This window comes from Eschrichtius robustus, chromosome 14 (assembly GCF_028021215.1).
Source record: "Eschrichtius robustus isolate mEscRob2 chromosome 14, mEscRob2.pri, whole genome shotgun sequence".
NCBI lineage: Eukaryota > Metazoa > Chordata > Mammalia > Artiodactyla > Eschrichtiidae > Eschrichtius > Eschrichtius robustus.
Genome location: NC_090837.1, coordinates 16,614,817 through 16,631,020, shown reverse-complemented (window position 1 = coordinate 16,631,020; position 16,204 = coordinate 16,614,817). Strand labels below are relative to the sequence as shown.

At 37.7% G+C, this 16,204-nt stretch overlaps 2 protein-coding genes across 3 annotated transcripts in view; one reads left to right on the top strand and one right to left on the bottom strand.

Moving 5' to 3' along the window:
• TMEM116 (transmembrane protein 116) overlaps positions 1 to 16,204 on the bottom strand; it is a 216,037-nt gene that overhangs the window by 38,657 nt on the left and 161,176 nt on the right. The gene's annotated exons all lie outside the window — the stretch shown is intronic.
• MAPKAPK5 (MAPK activated protein kinase 5) overlaps positions 1 to 16,204 on the top strand; it is a 43,459-nt gene that overhangs the window by 14,394 nt on the left and 12,861 nt on the right. For both annotated transcript variants that reach the window (XM_068563793.1, XM_068563792.1), the window contains exons 2-7: positions 2,304 to 2,377; positions 2,863 to 2,938; positions 3,732 to 3,829; positions 5,235 to 5,343; positions 6,777 to 6,866; positions 7,617 to 7,712. In XM_068563793.1, coding sequence (XP_068419894.1) covers positions 2,304 to 2,377; positions 2,863 to 2,938; positions 3,732 to 3,829; positions 5,235 to 5,343; positions 6,777 to 6,866; positions 7,617 to 7,712 — 543 coding nt within the window. The remainder of the gene's footprint in view (positions 1 to 2,303; positions 2,378 to 2,862; positions 2,939 to 3,731; positions 3,830 to 5,234; positions 5,344 to 6,776; positions 6,867 to 7,616; positions 7,713 to 16,204) is intronic.

The window sequence follows — 16,204 nt, the reverse complement described above, 5'->3', positions numbered from 1 at the left end:
CGTGGGCTCCTTAGTTGTGGCATGTGAACTCTTAGTTGTGGCATGCATGTGGGATCTAGTTCCCTGACCAGGGATAGAACCCAGGACCCCTGTATTGGGAGCACGGAGTCTTAACCACTGCGCCACCAGGGAAGTCCCAGTGTATAGATTTCTTTAGCAGAACCCAGTCAGTGTATTTGTCATTGATACATTTGAGGTAGTCCATAATTTTCTTCAATAAAGTGTCTTAATTGACCCGCGCCTTTTTACCTTCTCTTTGCCATTAAAATATGTGAGAAAATATGCCATCTACACATAGAAGAGTCGGCTGATGTGAGAATATTACTTCTTTTGCCCAGCTGGGCTTAGTGAAGTCTTAGAACTGGTTAGTGTTTATGGCACCATCAACAAAGGTGCAAGAATTAAACCTGGTAAAGAGGACAACAGACGTAAGAAAAATAGGGTTCAGAGATCAGGGCTGTAGAAAGACCTGTTAGTGCCTCTCTTACCTTCTGCAAAGCCAAGTGTCAAAACTTCAGTCAGAGTCTCTATTATTTGAATTTTCTTGGCTGTCCATTAGGTAGAGTACCATCTTAATAAGCACCAGTGCAGTGAAGAATTTGGTCTAATATTATTTTTACATCCCAGGAACTGGACATACGAATAGTCCTTTGATCTGACTGTAACAAATAATTCCGTAGAACGAATCTCTCTTTTCCACTGAGTCTCCAATGAGTGTATGTCTTCATTAGAGGCCTGGCAGAGTTTACTCTACCATGAAGCATAGACTGTGCTCCAATTCTCTCTTCCCAATTCTGTCTTCCTGTCTTCTCAAATACTTCTGAATCCGGCAGGATAGGCAGTGGAAACATGAAAGAGGTGGACAGGTTAAATGGGTAGGTTTGAATTCTGTTCAGGAGATGGTGAGTGGAGACCTGGGACCTCCCTAATTGGGCAGGATTCATTCCTAATCCTCATGCTGGGGCCTGGGCAGTTACCCCCTGATAGCTGGGGATGATGCCAAAGATGAATGATGCTGGGGAAGAGGCCAAAGCCATAGATTCTAGTCTTATCAGTGCCCAAAACTCACTGTGTGACTTTGACAAGCTCCTTAACCCTGATATACAGTTTTTCAGAAGAGAGTTTGTGTAATGATTTTGCTAGTCCCTCGCAAATCAATGTCCTTCCATCACCTGGTTTTAGTCTACCTTTCTAGTCATTCATTCCATAGTTATTGAGCATTTACTATATGATGGGAACCTTTATCAAGAACTGGCAGCAGGGAAGGTGTGGATATGAAGGCTATTCTAAGCTTGTTTTATACACTTACATATTCATTGGACAGAAGCTCTGTTTTCATCTCTGAACTTATCCTGGTGCCTGGCACTTACTAACTGCTCAATGAGTTTGTGTTACATAGACAAATATCCTGTTCCTATACCTGGGAATCAGGATTCTGTTGCTAATTATAATCTATCAGATTTTCACTGCAACAAAACAATTTGATAGTCTCATGAGTTTTGGCCTAATTTCTCCCGGTCTATAGTTGGTTTTCTGTTCTACCCGTGGAACCCTGAAAAATGAATTTTAGCCTACCACAGTTTAAGTGTATGGCTTTCTTGCCTAAAAACGTATGGCAACAGAAGCTCAATATTTAGTGACTACACAGTAATTCCATAAAAACTTTAATTAAACTGTAGAGGCTCTATCTGGAACTATTGAAAGCTATTGGAATCTATTAAAACTGTGAAGAATATAGTTACACAATGAACGTGACAGAATATCTTTGTACTCAAAATAACACTTGAAAACTAGATAAATGTACTACGATATTTATTACTATTTTATTTGAACTTTTAAGTTTTAATTTATTCAGTTATTCCAATTTGATCAACTTGTTCAAGGATATAGACCTCTATATCATAGCAGCATATATCAGACCAGTCTTTCTAGAATCTCAGAAAATATACTTGACCATTTGGCAAATAAGTACTTAGTAGTGAAACATTTTGAAAGAATATATTCTTCCCACACTGAAGAAAAAAAAAAAACACAACGAGTATTTACTCACATGGACCTTGCAGATGAGCTGAAGAATTTCTTTTTATCCTAAAGTTTGCCTTCTCTTGTTGGAAAACAATGCCTAGCATAGTCCTGTAGGCGAAATGTGTAATTATAAAGCCCTACACAAAGCTCTACTTATCAGCTTCTTTCAGAAGCTGAGATGTTGAGCATTAAGGTTTTCTGTTGTCCCACCTCTGCTTAACTATTCAGCTTTTTAACTGGAGAATCATTCTGTGCCTCCTCCATTTTTATTTTAATAGGAAACCTCCATTTTAGAGGAATACAATATCAATTGGACTCAGAAGCTGGGAGCTGGAATTAGTGGTCCAGTTAGGTAAGAGACCCATGTGCAAACTATGACACAATTGTTCTAAAGAGAACCTGTTCGAAATACATCTTAAGTTAGAAGCATTAGGTTTGCCAGATTTGTGAAACAGCCTTAATTTAACAAGCAGAGGTATTTATGATAGGCTTTTTCTCATCCATTTAGAAATATATTTAAGTGACGAAGTCACATGATCTGTAACAGAATCATTTAAGATGTTGATACCATGGAGCCACTGTATGAGTCACTTGTAGCCAGCAGAGGCCATTTTGTCATTCTTGGCCAGCAACAAGTTGATTTCACATGTCTAAGGCCTGTGAAGGGCGGGCGAGATGCCTCTCTGCCTTTCCATCTGCTAGCCCCGGGGGCAAGTTTGTGCTGATGTGCCTGGATATATTTTTGATTAGAAGCACAGTTCTCAAAGAACAGCTTGTTAAATTAGTTTTCACTATAACTTAGATGATTTCTGATTGAACTTTTTTCTCCAAATCTAGAGTCTGTGTGAAGAAATCTACCCAAGAACGGTTTGCACTGAAAATTCTTTTTGATCGTCCAAAAGCTAGAAATGAGGTATGGTCCTTTATTGCCTTGATTTGCCTAAATATTTGAAGTGCCTAAGAATTATTCTTTTTACAAGTAAGGCAGCTTCCTGGAGAGAATACAGAGATGCACAAAGAATTTTATGTTCATACTTACTCTGTTTATATTCATACTTTTTGCTATTCCATGTTATCATTATAAAGCAGTTCTTCATCCATCAATACCAAAAGCTGTTAGTAAAGTCTTGCTTCCTTTCAAACCACCTTTTGTTCTTTTTCAATTAATGCGATTCTTACACCCCAAAATACTCAGGTTTACTTCAGCTTTTGCTTATTGGAAAAGGTCTTTAAAGAGTGGAGATAAAATAGTATGAGGAAGGTTCTAGTGAATAGTGTATTGAAATGGTGTTGCAGCAGAACTCTGAGGATGTATTTCTAGTTTTTAATAATAGGCATTTGTTTAAAATTATTTGGATGTGGTGATGACATGTTAATAATATGCAATGAAGGACTTATTCTTTTGCTTAGGGATATATGAATAATTTCTGAAATAAGATGTATTATTTACCAAATTTTTAATTTGCTAATAGATAGGACAGTAGAAGTAAATAAATCTGTTGGTGAGGTTTTTTTCATGGAAAGAGCATTAAGGAGGTAATCTGTGTATGAAAACAATTTTTTTTTAACATCATTCCAGGTGATAAGGTTTTTTACTGTAATAGGCTCATCCCCAGGCCTAGTGTGGTCAGTTCTGGGGGGAAAGTTTGGAGAGAAAATGTTGGCATCCCCTATGTACAGAAACATTTCCTCTGTTCTTCTTTAAGGTACGTCTGCACATGATGTGTGCCACACACCCAAATATAGTTCAAATCATTGAAGTGTTTGCTAACAGTGTACAGTTTCCTCATGAGTCCAGCCCCAGGTAAGACTACACAGGGTCATTATGACATGACCACCTCTCCATATGTAAGCCAAGGTGTAGTGGGGTCTTCTTTTCTTTTGTGCCCTCTTTCTCTCCCATCCCTTCCCTCCCTCCCTGCCTGCCTCCCTCCCTTCCTCTTTCTTCTTCTCTCCTTTACTTTTTAATTTGGAAATTTTCAAACATTTGTAAAAGAATCATGTAATGAATCCTTAAGTACCCATCACCCAACCTCAACAGTTATCAACTCATTGCCAGCCTTGCTTCATCTATACCCTACCCATTCTCCTGGCCCCCCCTGAGTAATGTGGAATTAAAACAGATTCTATTTCAAATTAGCAAAAGGAGACCAAATATTATTCTAGGCAATGTCTTAGACGTTGATATGGCAAAAAGCCCTTATTGCTGAATCTGACATTCCTTTTAAAGGAAGAAATCAACATCATTCTTTTAGCCTCCAAATGTCTGGCAAGCTCATTGGGTGTCATTCTAAATCTTTTCCAGGGAATTGAAAGTTAAATAAGGTATGGTTTCCATTGAAGGGACTGAGATATAAACCTATTATTCTAGCAGTGTGATAGGTACCAAGGAGAGGCATGCATAAAATATTCTGAGCTTACAAAGGAGGAGAGCTGCCCTCTGTAGGCTGGGGAGGTGAGGTGTCTCAGAGCGGTTACGTGGGGGCGAGGACTTGAAGGGGGTGAGTAGGAGTTTTCCAGATGGAAAAAGATGAATTTGTAAAGAAAAATGGAAAATCAAATGATTATTTCTTAAAATTGTGCTCTGTTGGTGAAAGCATTTGGATGGAAGCTGGAAGCATTTATATCAAAGAGTGGTACCCAAAATTCGGATTTTTTTTTTGACAACATGAGAATTTTTGCTTTTATTTAGTAGCTGTGTAACCCTATCTGGCTATCTTGCTGGGCATGCTGTGGGTCGTATGGAAAACTAGTGGAGTGGGGGCAAGGAGTAGAGAGGGGGAGACACACACACACACACACACACACACACACACACGAGAGTGAATAACCAAGACAGCCCAACTGAATGACTTGATATTCATGTCCTATACAAAGTCGTATTCTGTTTTCGATACACTTTCAGTGTAGCTTCCCTAAAACGTATATACAAGTTAAGTACAGAATCTTCAAAAGGATCATCATTGTCTTCAAAACTAATTCTTCTGCTTTCTTTTAGCTTCTTAGAAACCTTTAGGTCAGGGATAGTCCTCATTCATAGTGTCCAGCTGGTAGTGACAAGGGATCCAACTCAAAGGGGCTTGGTAGGACTAGATTTAGGAAGCAGTAACACTTTGTAGATGAGGTATCTAGGTTAGCTACTTGATGTTTCAGTTTTGTTTTGTTTTGTTTTGTTTTTTAACTTAACAAAATCAAATGCTTTCAAACAGGGCTCGACTCTTAATTGTAATGGAGATGATGGAAGGGGGAGAGCTATTTCACAGAATCAGCCAGCACCGGCACTTTACAGAGAAGCAAGCCAGCCAAGTAACAAAGCAGGCAAGTTAACCCCGGGTACCAATCAAACTGCCAACAGTGTTGGTTAACAAGCACAATTTCATTGGGGGGAATAAAAGAAAGCTTGAAGAAAAGCTCTATTTGATCTCTCATTGCCTGCTTTGTTATGTAATTAGAAAAGATGCCTTGACAGGAGGAATGTGACCCCCTTTTATGCTTTGGTGGGGGGGACCTGTATTCTTAAGTGGTTTTCAATTGTTTGCCTATGATAAGATTTAAATAAACTCTGGAAGGAAGGTAATCTTAACTCCTTTTTAGATTGTAGATAATCTTTAGATGTATAGCTTCCAAGCACTGTTATTGGACTTTGAGATAAAATGCTAGTGATAACTACCTGAAAGACTGTATGGTGTAAAAATATGTTCTAAGGCAATTACATATAAGATACTTTTTGCTTATGTCACCTTTTTCTCATCAGATTTTAATAGTAGTCTAAGGTCTTTGTAATTCTGGGTTATTCCTGGTTTTATGTTCTCTCTATTTTGACATCACATTTTATTGCTAGAGGGATGATGTACGTCACAAACAATACTAGGAATCCAACTGGAAATAACCTCATGAGGAGATGAAAAAGCTAAACCCTCAAGGTTTCTCTTCAGGCCAAGCAAGCAAAGCAGAGAGAAGCAGGACACAATAGCCCACTGGTTCTTAATGAAAAAATTCTTCCAAATTTTCTGTGAGCCTCAAGCATTTTTGGACGCCTCCTTTCTGGTAGGGAGGAACTGATATTTGGAATGCCAAGGCAATTCCATACAGAGTGTTAAAGAACAGATAAAATCTGTTCTATTTGATTTTAAAAATTATAGCTTGTATTTTTCAAATATTAGGACTAAAGGATGAGCTCTGATAATCTTCTGTAAAACCAAAGTCGTTTAAATCCACCTAAACAGGCAACATTTTCAACCAGTCGGATGAACAGATTAGAACATCAGGTGGAAAAATCCGTTCAGCTGCTTTCTGTTGTTCTTGAAAGCAGAACTTCAAGTTGGGCTCCCTGAAGAGTGCAGGTTTCCTTTGAGTCAGGCGTTAGTGCTGCTGCCCTGCTAGGGGGAAGCCAGACCTTCTGAAGACTGCCTGGCCCAGTGTTTGCTTTGCAGTACTTGTCACATCTCAGATTAATGGAAGTGCAAGTATTTCATTTTTCCCATTTCATACAGGATTTAACCATCAGTTTATTATGACAAAGAATTGTTTTACTGTTGTATTTTTTCTTTTTGTTGAACAAAATACAGCTTAATTCATTTCTATTTCTTGATATCTGAAGTCTTACTTAATTTCTGCTTTAAAATTGAAAACTGACCACAGTCTTAATTGACTTAGTAAGGATCATTTTTTAACATCCTGAGTTCTCTAAACCAGGGGAATTAAAGAGCTATCTTTTCTAAGATATGGTTGCTCCATTATGTCCTTTCCAGATAGCTTTGGCTCTACAGCACTGTCACTTGTTAAACATCGCACACAGAGACCTCAAGCCTGAAAATCTGCTCTTCAAGGATAACTCTTTGGTGAGATGACTTGCTCTTCTGTATTTTAGTGCTGCTACTCTCAGTATAGTTCAGGAACAGTGTGTAGGTGTGTATATGTTTGGAGTGCTCTGAATCCATGGTGAAGAGGCTTTAGGCCAAAGTGCTTCAAGCAGCTTACTTTTCCCATATCTGTTCCCTCGCTAGAGGCTCAGAGAAATTGTACCATACTCCTGGCATCGATCATTTTGGATGACACTGATGTGTGTTTGTACATAAGGACTTTAGATTTTGGGTATTATTTGGAAGGACTTTGGGAAGGGGCAGGAATCTATATGCTGTTATATGTTACCTTGGAACTTAATGGTTGTGTTTAGTGTTAACCCTCATAAGGTGTGTTTTCCTCTCCAGCCCCAGTCCATGCCCCGTGCACTGTGTCCCACCAGATAACTTAACTCTGGCTATCATGAAGCTGATGTTGAGGGTGAAGCAGCACCCTAGACTGATGAGAGATAATGGGACAATAGAGTCAGGAAGCATCTTGATTTTAGTGCTGCCTTTACAAGTTATAAAACAGGGATAACTGTGAGTGGGTAGAAATTCCTTACTTCTGTATTACTAAGAACAGTTTCTAAATTGAATCATTGTCTCCAGAGTGAGGACATGCTACTCATAGGTTCAGGTCTCAGCTAGAAACTCCTGAGAGCTTAAGGTAACATGTCTTGCACCTGCATTTTCCTTTAACGTTTTCCGAGAACTCTGGAGCAGTGACTCCCATTTGTTTTATTTCAGGATGCCCCAGTGAAGTTGTGTGACTTTGGATTTGCCAAAATTGACCAAGGTGACTTGATGACACCTCAGTTCACCCCATATTATGTAGCACCTCAGGTAAGCATGTGCTGTTTCTTCCGTAGGATGTGTCACCAAGCTGCCTGTAGACTCACGTTTCTTCCATTCCACAGCATGAGTGGGTGTATATTACAAATGGAAGGAGGACTCAGCTTCATAAACCTATAGGCTGCTTAATTTGGTGCAGGCATTTTATTCTTTTAAAAGCAGCCTTATTGAGGTATGATTAATATACAATAAAATACTTCTACATTAAGTGTAGTTTGATGAGTTTTGACAAATGGTTACTCCTGCATGAACATCACCAAAGTCAAGATACAAAACATTTCCATCACTTCAAAAACTGTCTTGTGTGCCTTTGCAGTCATTCTGCTCCTAACTTAATCCCCTTAATTAAAACCACTGATCTACTTTCTGTCATTATTGGTTAGTTTTGCCTGTTGTAGAATTTCATAAAAATGGAATTCTGTACCTTTTGTGTTTCACTTCTTTGGCTCAGCATGTTTTTGAGATTCTTCCATGTTGCTGTATGTATCAGTAATTAGTTCCTTTTTATTGCTAAGTAGTATTCCATCATATGACCAAGCCACATTTGTTTATTATCCATTCACTGACTGATGGCCATTTGAGGTTGTTTCCTATTTTTCACCATTAGGAATAAAGCTGCTAGGAACATTCATTTACGAGTTTTGGGGGACATACCCCTCCCCTTTAGGTAAAATCTTTTTCTAAAATGGTTGTATGCACCACTAATGTAATGTAAATGTTCCAGTTTCTTCACATTCTTATCACCAACTTATGTTTGTTAGTGTTTATAATCTTGGTCATTCTGGTAGGTATGTTCGTGTTATTTCGTTATGGATTTAATTATAGCATTTTCCTGATGGCTACTGTTGTTGAATATTTTTTCATGTGTCTACTGGCTGTTCTGTTGTGAAATATGGGTACAACATTCTGTTGTGTAGTATGGGTACAAATCTTTTGCCCTTTTTGTGTTGTTTTATTAATGAGATATAAGAATTGTTTTTATTGTATTCTGGATACAAGTTCTTTGTCATATATATGTATTAATATTTTACTGCTGCTGTAACAAATTGCCACAAACTTAGTAACTTAAAACAGCACACATTTATTACCTTACAGTTTTGGAGGTCAGAAGTCTGAAATGGTTCAGGATGTCAGCAGGACTGTGTTCCTTTTGGAGGCTCTAGGGGAGAATCCATTCCCTTGCCTTTTCAGCTTCTGAGGCCACCTGCATTCTTTGGCTTGTGGCCTCTTCCTCCATTTTCAAAGACAGCAGTGTAGGTAGCATCTTCCAGTCTCTCTGACTCTGACCGGGTCCAATTACATTGGACCCACCTGGGTAATCCAGGATAATCCCCCATCTCAAGATCCTTAATTTAATCAAATCTTAGAAGTCCCTTTTACTATGTAAGGTAACATATTCATAGGTTCCAGGGATTAGGACAGGACTTCTTTGGGAGGCCATTATTCTGCCTACAACATATCTATTATGAATATTTCTCTCAGTCTGTGGCTTGCATTTCAGTTTTCTTTCTTTTTTTTGGCCGTGCCACATGGCATGTGGGATCTTAGTTCCCTGATCAGGGATCAAACCCATGCCCCCTGCACTGGAAGCACAGAGTCTTAGCCACTGGACCGCCAGAGAAGTCCCCATCAGTTTCCTTAATGATCTTTTGAATAGTAGAAGTTTTAAATGTTGATCAAGTCCAATTCACCAATTTTTTTTTTCAATGGTTAGTGCTTTTTGTTCCTAAGAAGTCTTTCCATATCCATGGAGATGAAGATTTTCTCATGTTTTCTTATTAAAGGTTATAGTTTTAGCTTTTACATTTTAGACTATGATCCATTTGAGGTGTGTGTGTGTGTGTGTGTGTATGTGTGTGTGTGTGTGTGTGTGTATAAAGGGTCAAGCTTCTTTTTTTCCCTTATGGATGTCGTTTCCATATCACTTGTTGAAAAGACTATCCTTGCCTCATTGAATTACCTTACAGTTTTGTCGAATTGAATTATTTTGCGGTTTTGTCGAAAATCAATTGACGATATATGTGTTGGTCTATTCTAGGCTCTATTCTGTTTTTTTGATACATACGTCTATATATCATCTGGATCACTGTAGCTTTATATTAAGTCTTGACCTCAGATAGTGTAATAAGTCCTTCAGATGTATTCTTTTTCAAAATTGTTTTCACTATTCTGGATCCTTTGCATTTCTCTGTAAATTTTAGAATTCAGTTCTCTATGACAGAAAAGCCTCCTGGGATTTGATTTGAATTGTTTTTAATCTATAGATGAATTTGGAGAGAATTGACATCTTAACAATATAAAGTCTTCTACTCAATGAACATGGTATATCTTTGCATTTATTTAGGTCTTTAATTTTTCTCAGAAACATTTATATTTCTTAGTGTATAGGCTTTATACCTATTTTCTTAAATTTTTTCCTGTATTTTATGTTTTTGGAAATTATTGGAAATGATATTTTTAAAAATTTCATTTTCCAATTGTTTGTTTATAGTTTGTAGAGAAATAAATGATTTTTGATCCTTGAATCCTGGGACCTTGCCTAAATCGCTTATTAATTCTAGTAGATTTTATTTATAGATTTGTTAAGATTTTCTGCATACAAAGTCATGTCATCTGTGAATAAAGATAGTTTTACTTTGTTCTTTCCAGTATGTTTGCCTTTTATTTCTTTTCCTTCCCTTATTGTGTTGGCTAGGACTACCAGTTGAATATAAGTGATGAGAGCAGACGTACTTGTCTTGTTCCTGATCTTACAGAAAAATGTTCAGTCTTTCACCATTAAGTATGATATTAACTTATGTTTTTTGTAGATGTCCTTTATCAGGTTGAGTAAGTTTCCTTCTGTTCCTAGTTTACTGAAAGGGAATGTGTTAAATTTTACCCAGTGCTTTTTCTGCATCTATTGAACTGATGATATATATGTTTTTCTTTATTTTGTTAATATGATGAATTAATTGATTTTCAGGCATTACACCAATCTTACATTCCTAAGATAAAACTCACTTAGTCATGATGATTGATTTGTTTTGCTAATATTTTGTTAAGGATTTTGTGTTTTTTAACAAAAGGGATATTGGTCCATAATCTTTTCTCATAATGTCTTTGCCTTGTTTCAAGGTATCAGGGTAATAATGCTGACATCATACTATTAGTTGGGAAACGTGTCTTCCTCCTTTATTTTCTGAAACAGTTTGTGTAAGATTGGTATTTTGGAGTTTTCATTGTGGATTTTTAATGATGTAATCAATTTAAAAATAGGTATAGATCTATTGAATTTTTATATTTCTTCTTGAGCCAGTTTTAGTAATTTGTGTCTTTCAAGAGATTTGACTATTTGTTTTTTAATTTATTGGCATAAAATTATGATAATCCCTTATTAACCTTTTAAATCTTTGTAGGATCTGTAGAGATGGAGGTGGAAGTCTGGAAGTTGGCTTGCTGCTTCTGCAGTTAGTCCTTTAGTATGGGGGTAGGGAATTGAGTCAGTCTACTTAGGAGTTGAGCTTAGTTTGAGCTCTGTTGTTGCTATTGTTATTTTTACTGTGTCACTGGCTTGAGATTCCTCTCTTGTTACCTTGTGCTTAGGGTGGGGTTTGGGGTGCCACAGGTTTATGTTTTTTTTTAAATGTTTCTTCTCCATCTTCAGCTTTGGCATTGGCTGTGTGCCTCTGCCTCAGAGGGGCTTTCGCTTTACAGTCTTTTTCTGCCACTAACAGTGGACTGCTGTTACTTATTACTTGGTGCTTGCTAGCCTGGTGGAGGGTGATGGCAACGATGGGTGGAGAGGTATCTCTCTTCTGAACCAGCCTCAGTCTTGGTCAGGTCCTGTTTTCTTGAGTCTCAAGAGCAGAAGAGCCTGCGAGTGGGTGCGAATGCCCCTTGTTTCCATGGCTCCTAAGGGTCTGCTATCCCCAACTTTGCCTTTAGCAATTTGTTAAAAATTTAGCCAAATTCTTTTTATGCTTATGGCATGCTATGATGCTTTCTCCTGGGCTCTGTCACAGATGAGCCAGTCTTTATGTGTTGTCTCTTCTTGGAAGGGACAAGAATACTTTGTTGCTTTGAGACCTGTGATGAGTTCAAGAAAAGTGATGATTTTATAGTTTATGATTTTATAGTTTATCTGGTTTTTCCTTGCTGTTAGGGTGAGAGTGACACCATTTCCAGCTCTCTACATCCTAGACAGAAACAGCAGTCCCAGCCATTTGATTATAGTATGGGTGTTTGTTTTTCCTGCTAGGGGTTTATTGAGCTCCTTGGATCTGTCAGTTTATGGTGTTTACCAATTTAGGAAAACTTTCAGACATTTTTTCAAATATTTTTGTGCTTGTCCTCTCTGTGCCATTTTAATGAGACTCCAGTTGTATGTATGTTAGCTCACACACTGAGCACTGAGGTTCTGATCTTTTTTTTTTTTTCTTCCTTCATTTTTTTTTTTTTCTATCTGTGCTCCACTTTGGCTAGATTCTATTGCTAGGTTTTCAATTTCACTACTCTTCTGCATTGTCTAATCTGTGAATTTCCTCACTTCAGATTTATGTAATCTGTTTCTCTTCTCATTTTGCTAATGTTTCCCTTTAAGTACCTCAGCATATTTAATAACTTATTTAAATCCTTGTCTGCTGATTGCATCATCTGTCATTTCTGAGTCTGCTTCTGTTGACTGATTTTTTTCCTTCCTGGCTATAGATCCCATTTCCTGGCTCTGGATAACATTTTTCTGCTTCCTTGCATGTCTAGTAAATTTTGATTGGATGCTGGATCTTATAATATTATGTTGGTGAATGTCTGGATTTTGTTGTCATTGAAGAGTATTAAAGATTGTTTTGGCGAGTGGTTAAGTTACTTGTGGATTAGCTTGATTGTTTTGAAACTCATTTTTAAGTTCTGTCAGGGCAAGTCTAGAACAGGATTTATTCTAGGGCTACTTCAACCCTACTCCCCAGATGAATCACTTCTGGGTCCTCTATTGATGCCCCACATGTTCAGTGAGGTCTCTTTACTCTGGCTAGTTGGAGCTCAGATACCTCCTAGACTTGTGTGACATCTGGGAATTATTTAGCTTACAGCTCCAGTAGTCATTCCAGTACCTGGTTGCTTCCCTGGCTTCATGGAGTCTTGCTCTACTATGTGCAGCTTACTATTTAGCTAGACTCAAAGGGATCCTTATGCAGATTTTTGTGTACCTTCCCCACAGTTAATACTCTGCTCCACTAATTTCAGCCACACTGCTGAACTCTGTGAACCCCCTGTGCCCTGCTTAGATTCTCTTTCCCTGAACTGCATGCCACAAAGTGCCTTTTGGTAGTTCATTGGACTTACCACATTTGCTTGCTCTCTCTCAGGGTTCACTGACCTGTATTGCCTATTCAGTGGCAGACAAGGTGTTTTTTATATTTTGTCCAATATTCTAGTTGTGTATGGTGGAAATGCAAGTTGTACTGGTTAATCCGTCATGGCCAGCATGTCATTTATATATATACGTGTATATATATATGTGTGTGTGTGTGTATATATATATATACATACATATATACATATGTATATACATATATATATAGCTGGTGCTTATTCTTTTTGAGATTTGTTTTATATAAGAAGCCCTCTTTAAAAATTTTTTTTTATTGAGATATAATTGATACATGATAAACTATACATATTTAAATTGCACAACTTACAAGTTTTGACATACACACACACACACTCATTAAACCATCACCACAGTCAAGGTAGTGAACATATTTGTCACCCCCCCAAAATTTTATTGTGCCCCTTGATAATCCTTCCCTGCCTCTCTATTTTTCCCTTCATTCCCAGGCAGCAGTTGATCTGCTTTCTGTCATTATAGATTAGTTTGCATTTTCTGTAGATTTATATATAAAGTAGCACATCGTATGGTATTTTCTTTTGGGGGGGGTTTTCTTTCACTCAGCAAAATTATGTTTAAGATTTATCCATGTTATTGCATGTATCAATAGTTCTTTCGTTTTTACTGCTGGGAAGTATTCCATTATGTGGATATACCATGGTTTGTTTATCCACTCATCTATTGATGGACATCTGGGTTGTTTTCAATTTTTGGCTGTTAAAAATAAACCTGTTATAAACATTTTTGCACAAGTTTTTGGATGGACATTTATTTCCTTTTCCTTTTGGTAAATACCTAGAGTGGAATGGCTAGATCATGTGGTAGATGTATTTAACTTATTTAGAAACTGCCAAATTGTTTTCCAAAGTGGTGTTCAATTTTACATTCCCGTCAGCAGTGTATGAAAGTTTCAGGTCCTCCACATTCTTACTAGCATTTGGTATGGACAGTCTTTTTATTTTTTATTTATTTATGTATTTTAATTTTTTTTAATATTTATTTGGTTGCGCTGGGTCTTAGTTGCGGCAGGCAGGCTTCTTAGTTGTGGCTCACGGGCTCCTTAGTTGAGGCTCGCCAGCTCCTTAGTTGTGGCACGTGGGTTCCTTAGTTGAGGCAGGCAGGCTCCTTAGTTGTGGCTCGAGGGCTCCTTAGTTGCGGCTTGCTGGCTCTTTAGTTGCAGCACATGGGCTCCTTAGTTGCGGCATTCATGTGGGATCTAGTTCCCTAACCAGGGATCAAACCCAGGCCCCCTGCATTGGGAGCATGGAGCCTTAACCACTGCGCCACCAGGGACGCCCCCAGTGTTTTTAATTTTAGCTATTTTAGTGACTATGTAGCAGTATTTCATTGTGGTTTCAATTTGCATTTCCCTAATAACTAATGATGTTGAGCATCCATGGTGCTTCTTTGCTGTCTGTATATTTTCTTTGGTGAAGTATCGGATCAGATCTTTTCCCCATATTTTAAATTGGATTGTTTATTTTCTTATTGCTTAATTTTAGAGTTTTTTAATATATTTTGGATATAAGTCGTTTATCAGATATATGCTTTGGAAAGATTTTCTTCCAGTCTGTGGCTTATCTTTTCATTCTCTTAACAGTGTCTTTTTTTTTTTTCTTTTTTTTAAAATTGAAGCATAGTTGATTTATGGTGTTTCAGGTGTACAGCAAAGTGATTCAGTTACACACACGTGCACACACACACATATATATACTTTTTCAGATTCTTTTCCATTATAGGTTATTTCAAGACATTGAATATAGTTCCCTGTGCTATACAATAGGTCCTTGTTGTTTATCTATTTTATATATAGTAGTGGGTATCTGTTAATCCCAAATTCCCAATTTATCCCTCCCCCACTTTCCCCTTTGATAACCATAAGTTTGTTTTCTAAGTCTGTGAGTCTATTTCTGTTTTGTGAATGAGTTCATTTGTATCACTTTTTTAGATTCCACATATAAGTGATATCACATGATATTTGTCTTTCTCTGTCTGACTTACTTCACGTAGTATGATAATCTCTAGGTCCATCCATGTTGCTACAAATGGCATTATTTCATTCTTTTTTATGGCTGAGTAATATTCCTGTGTGTGTGTGTGTGTGTGTGTGTGTGTGTGTGTGTGTATCACATCGTCTTTATCCATTCATCGATCGATGGACATTTAAGTTGTTTCCATGTCTTGCCTATTGTAAATAGTGCTACTGTGAACATTGGGCGGCATGTATCTTTTCAAATTAGTGTTTTCATCTTTTCCGGATAGACACCCAGGAATGGGATCACTGGATCATATGGTAACTCTATTTTTAGTTTTTAAAGCAGCCTACATACTATTTTCCATAGTGGCTGCACCAATTTACATTCCCACCAACAGTGTAGGAGGGTTCCCTTTGCTCCACACCCTCTCCAGCATTTATTATTTGTAGATTTTTTTAAAATATTTATTTATTTGGTTGTGCTGGGTCTTAGTTGCAGCAGGTGGGCTCCTTAGTTGCAGCTCACCAGCTCCTTAGTTGCAGCTTGCAGGCTCCTTAGTTGCGGCACTTGGGCTTTTTAGTTGCAGCAGGTGGCTCCTTAGTTGTGGCATACGAACTCTTAGTTGCGGCATGCAAATGGGATCTAGTTCCCTGAGCAGAGATCAAACCCAGGCCCCCTGCATTGGGAGTGTGGAATCTTAACCACGGTGCCACCAGGGAAGTCCCTATTTGTAGACTTTTTGATGATGGCCATTCTGACTGTTGTGAGGCGGTATCAACATCTTCTGAAGAGCAAAAGATTTTAATTTTGGTGTGAAGGCCAATTTGTTAATTTTTTAAAAAAATTTTTTGGACTCTGCTTTTGGTTTTCTATCCAAGAAATCTAACTCAAGATCACAAAGATTTTCTGCTACAAGTTTTATAATTTTAGGCTTTACATTTAGGTCTGTGATCCATTTTGAGTTAATTTTTGTATAATGTGTGTGGTATAGATCCAACTTCATTTTTTAGCATTTGGATATCTAGTTGTTCCAGTACCATTTGTTGAAAAGCTATCTTTTCTCTACTGCATTGCTTCTGAGCCTTTGTCAAAAATCAGTTGAATATATATGTGTGGGTTTATTTTTGGATTTTCCACTC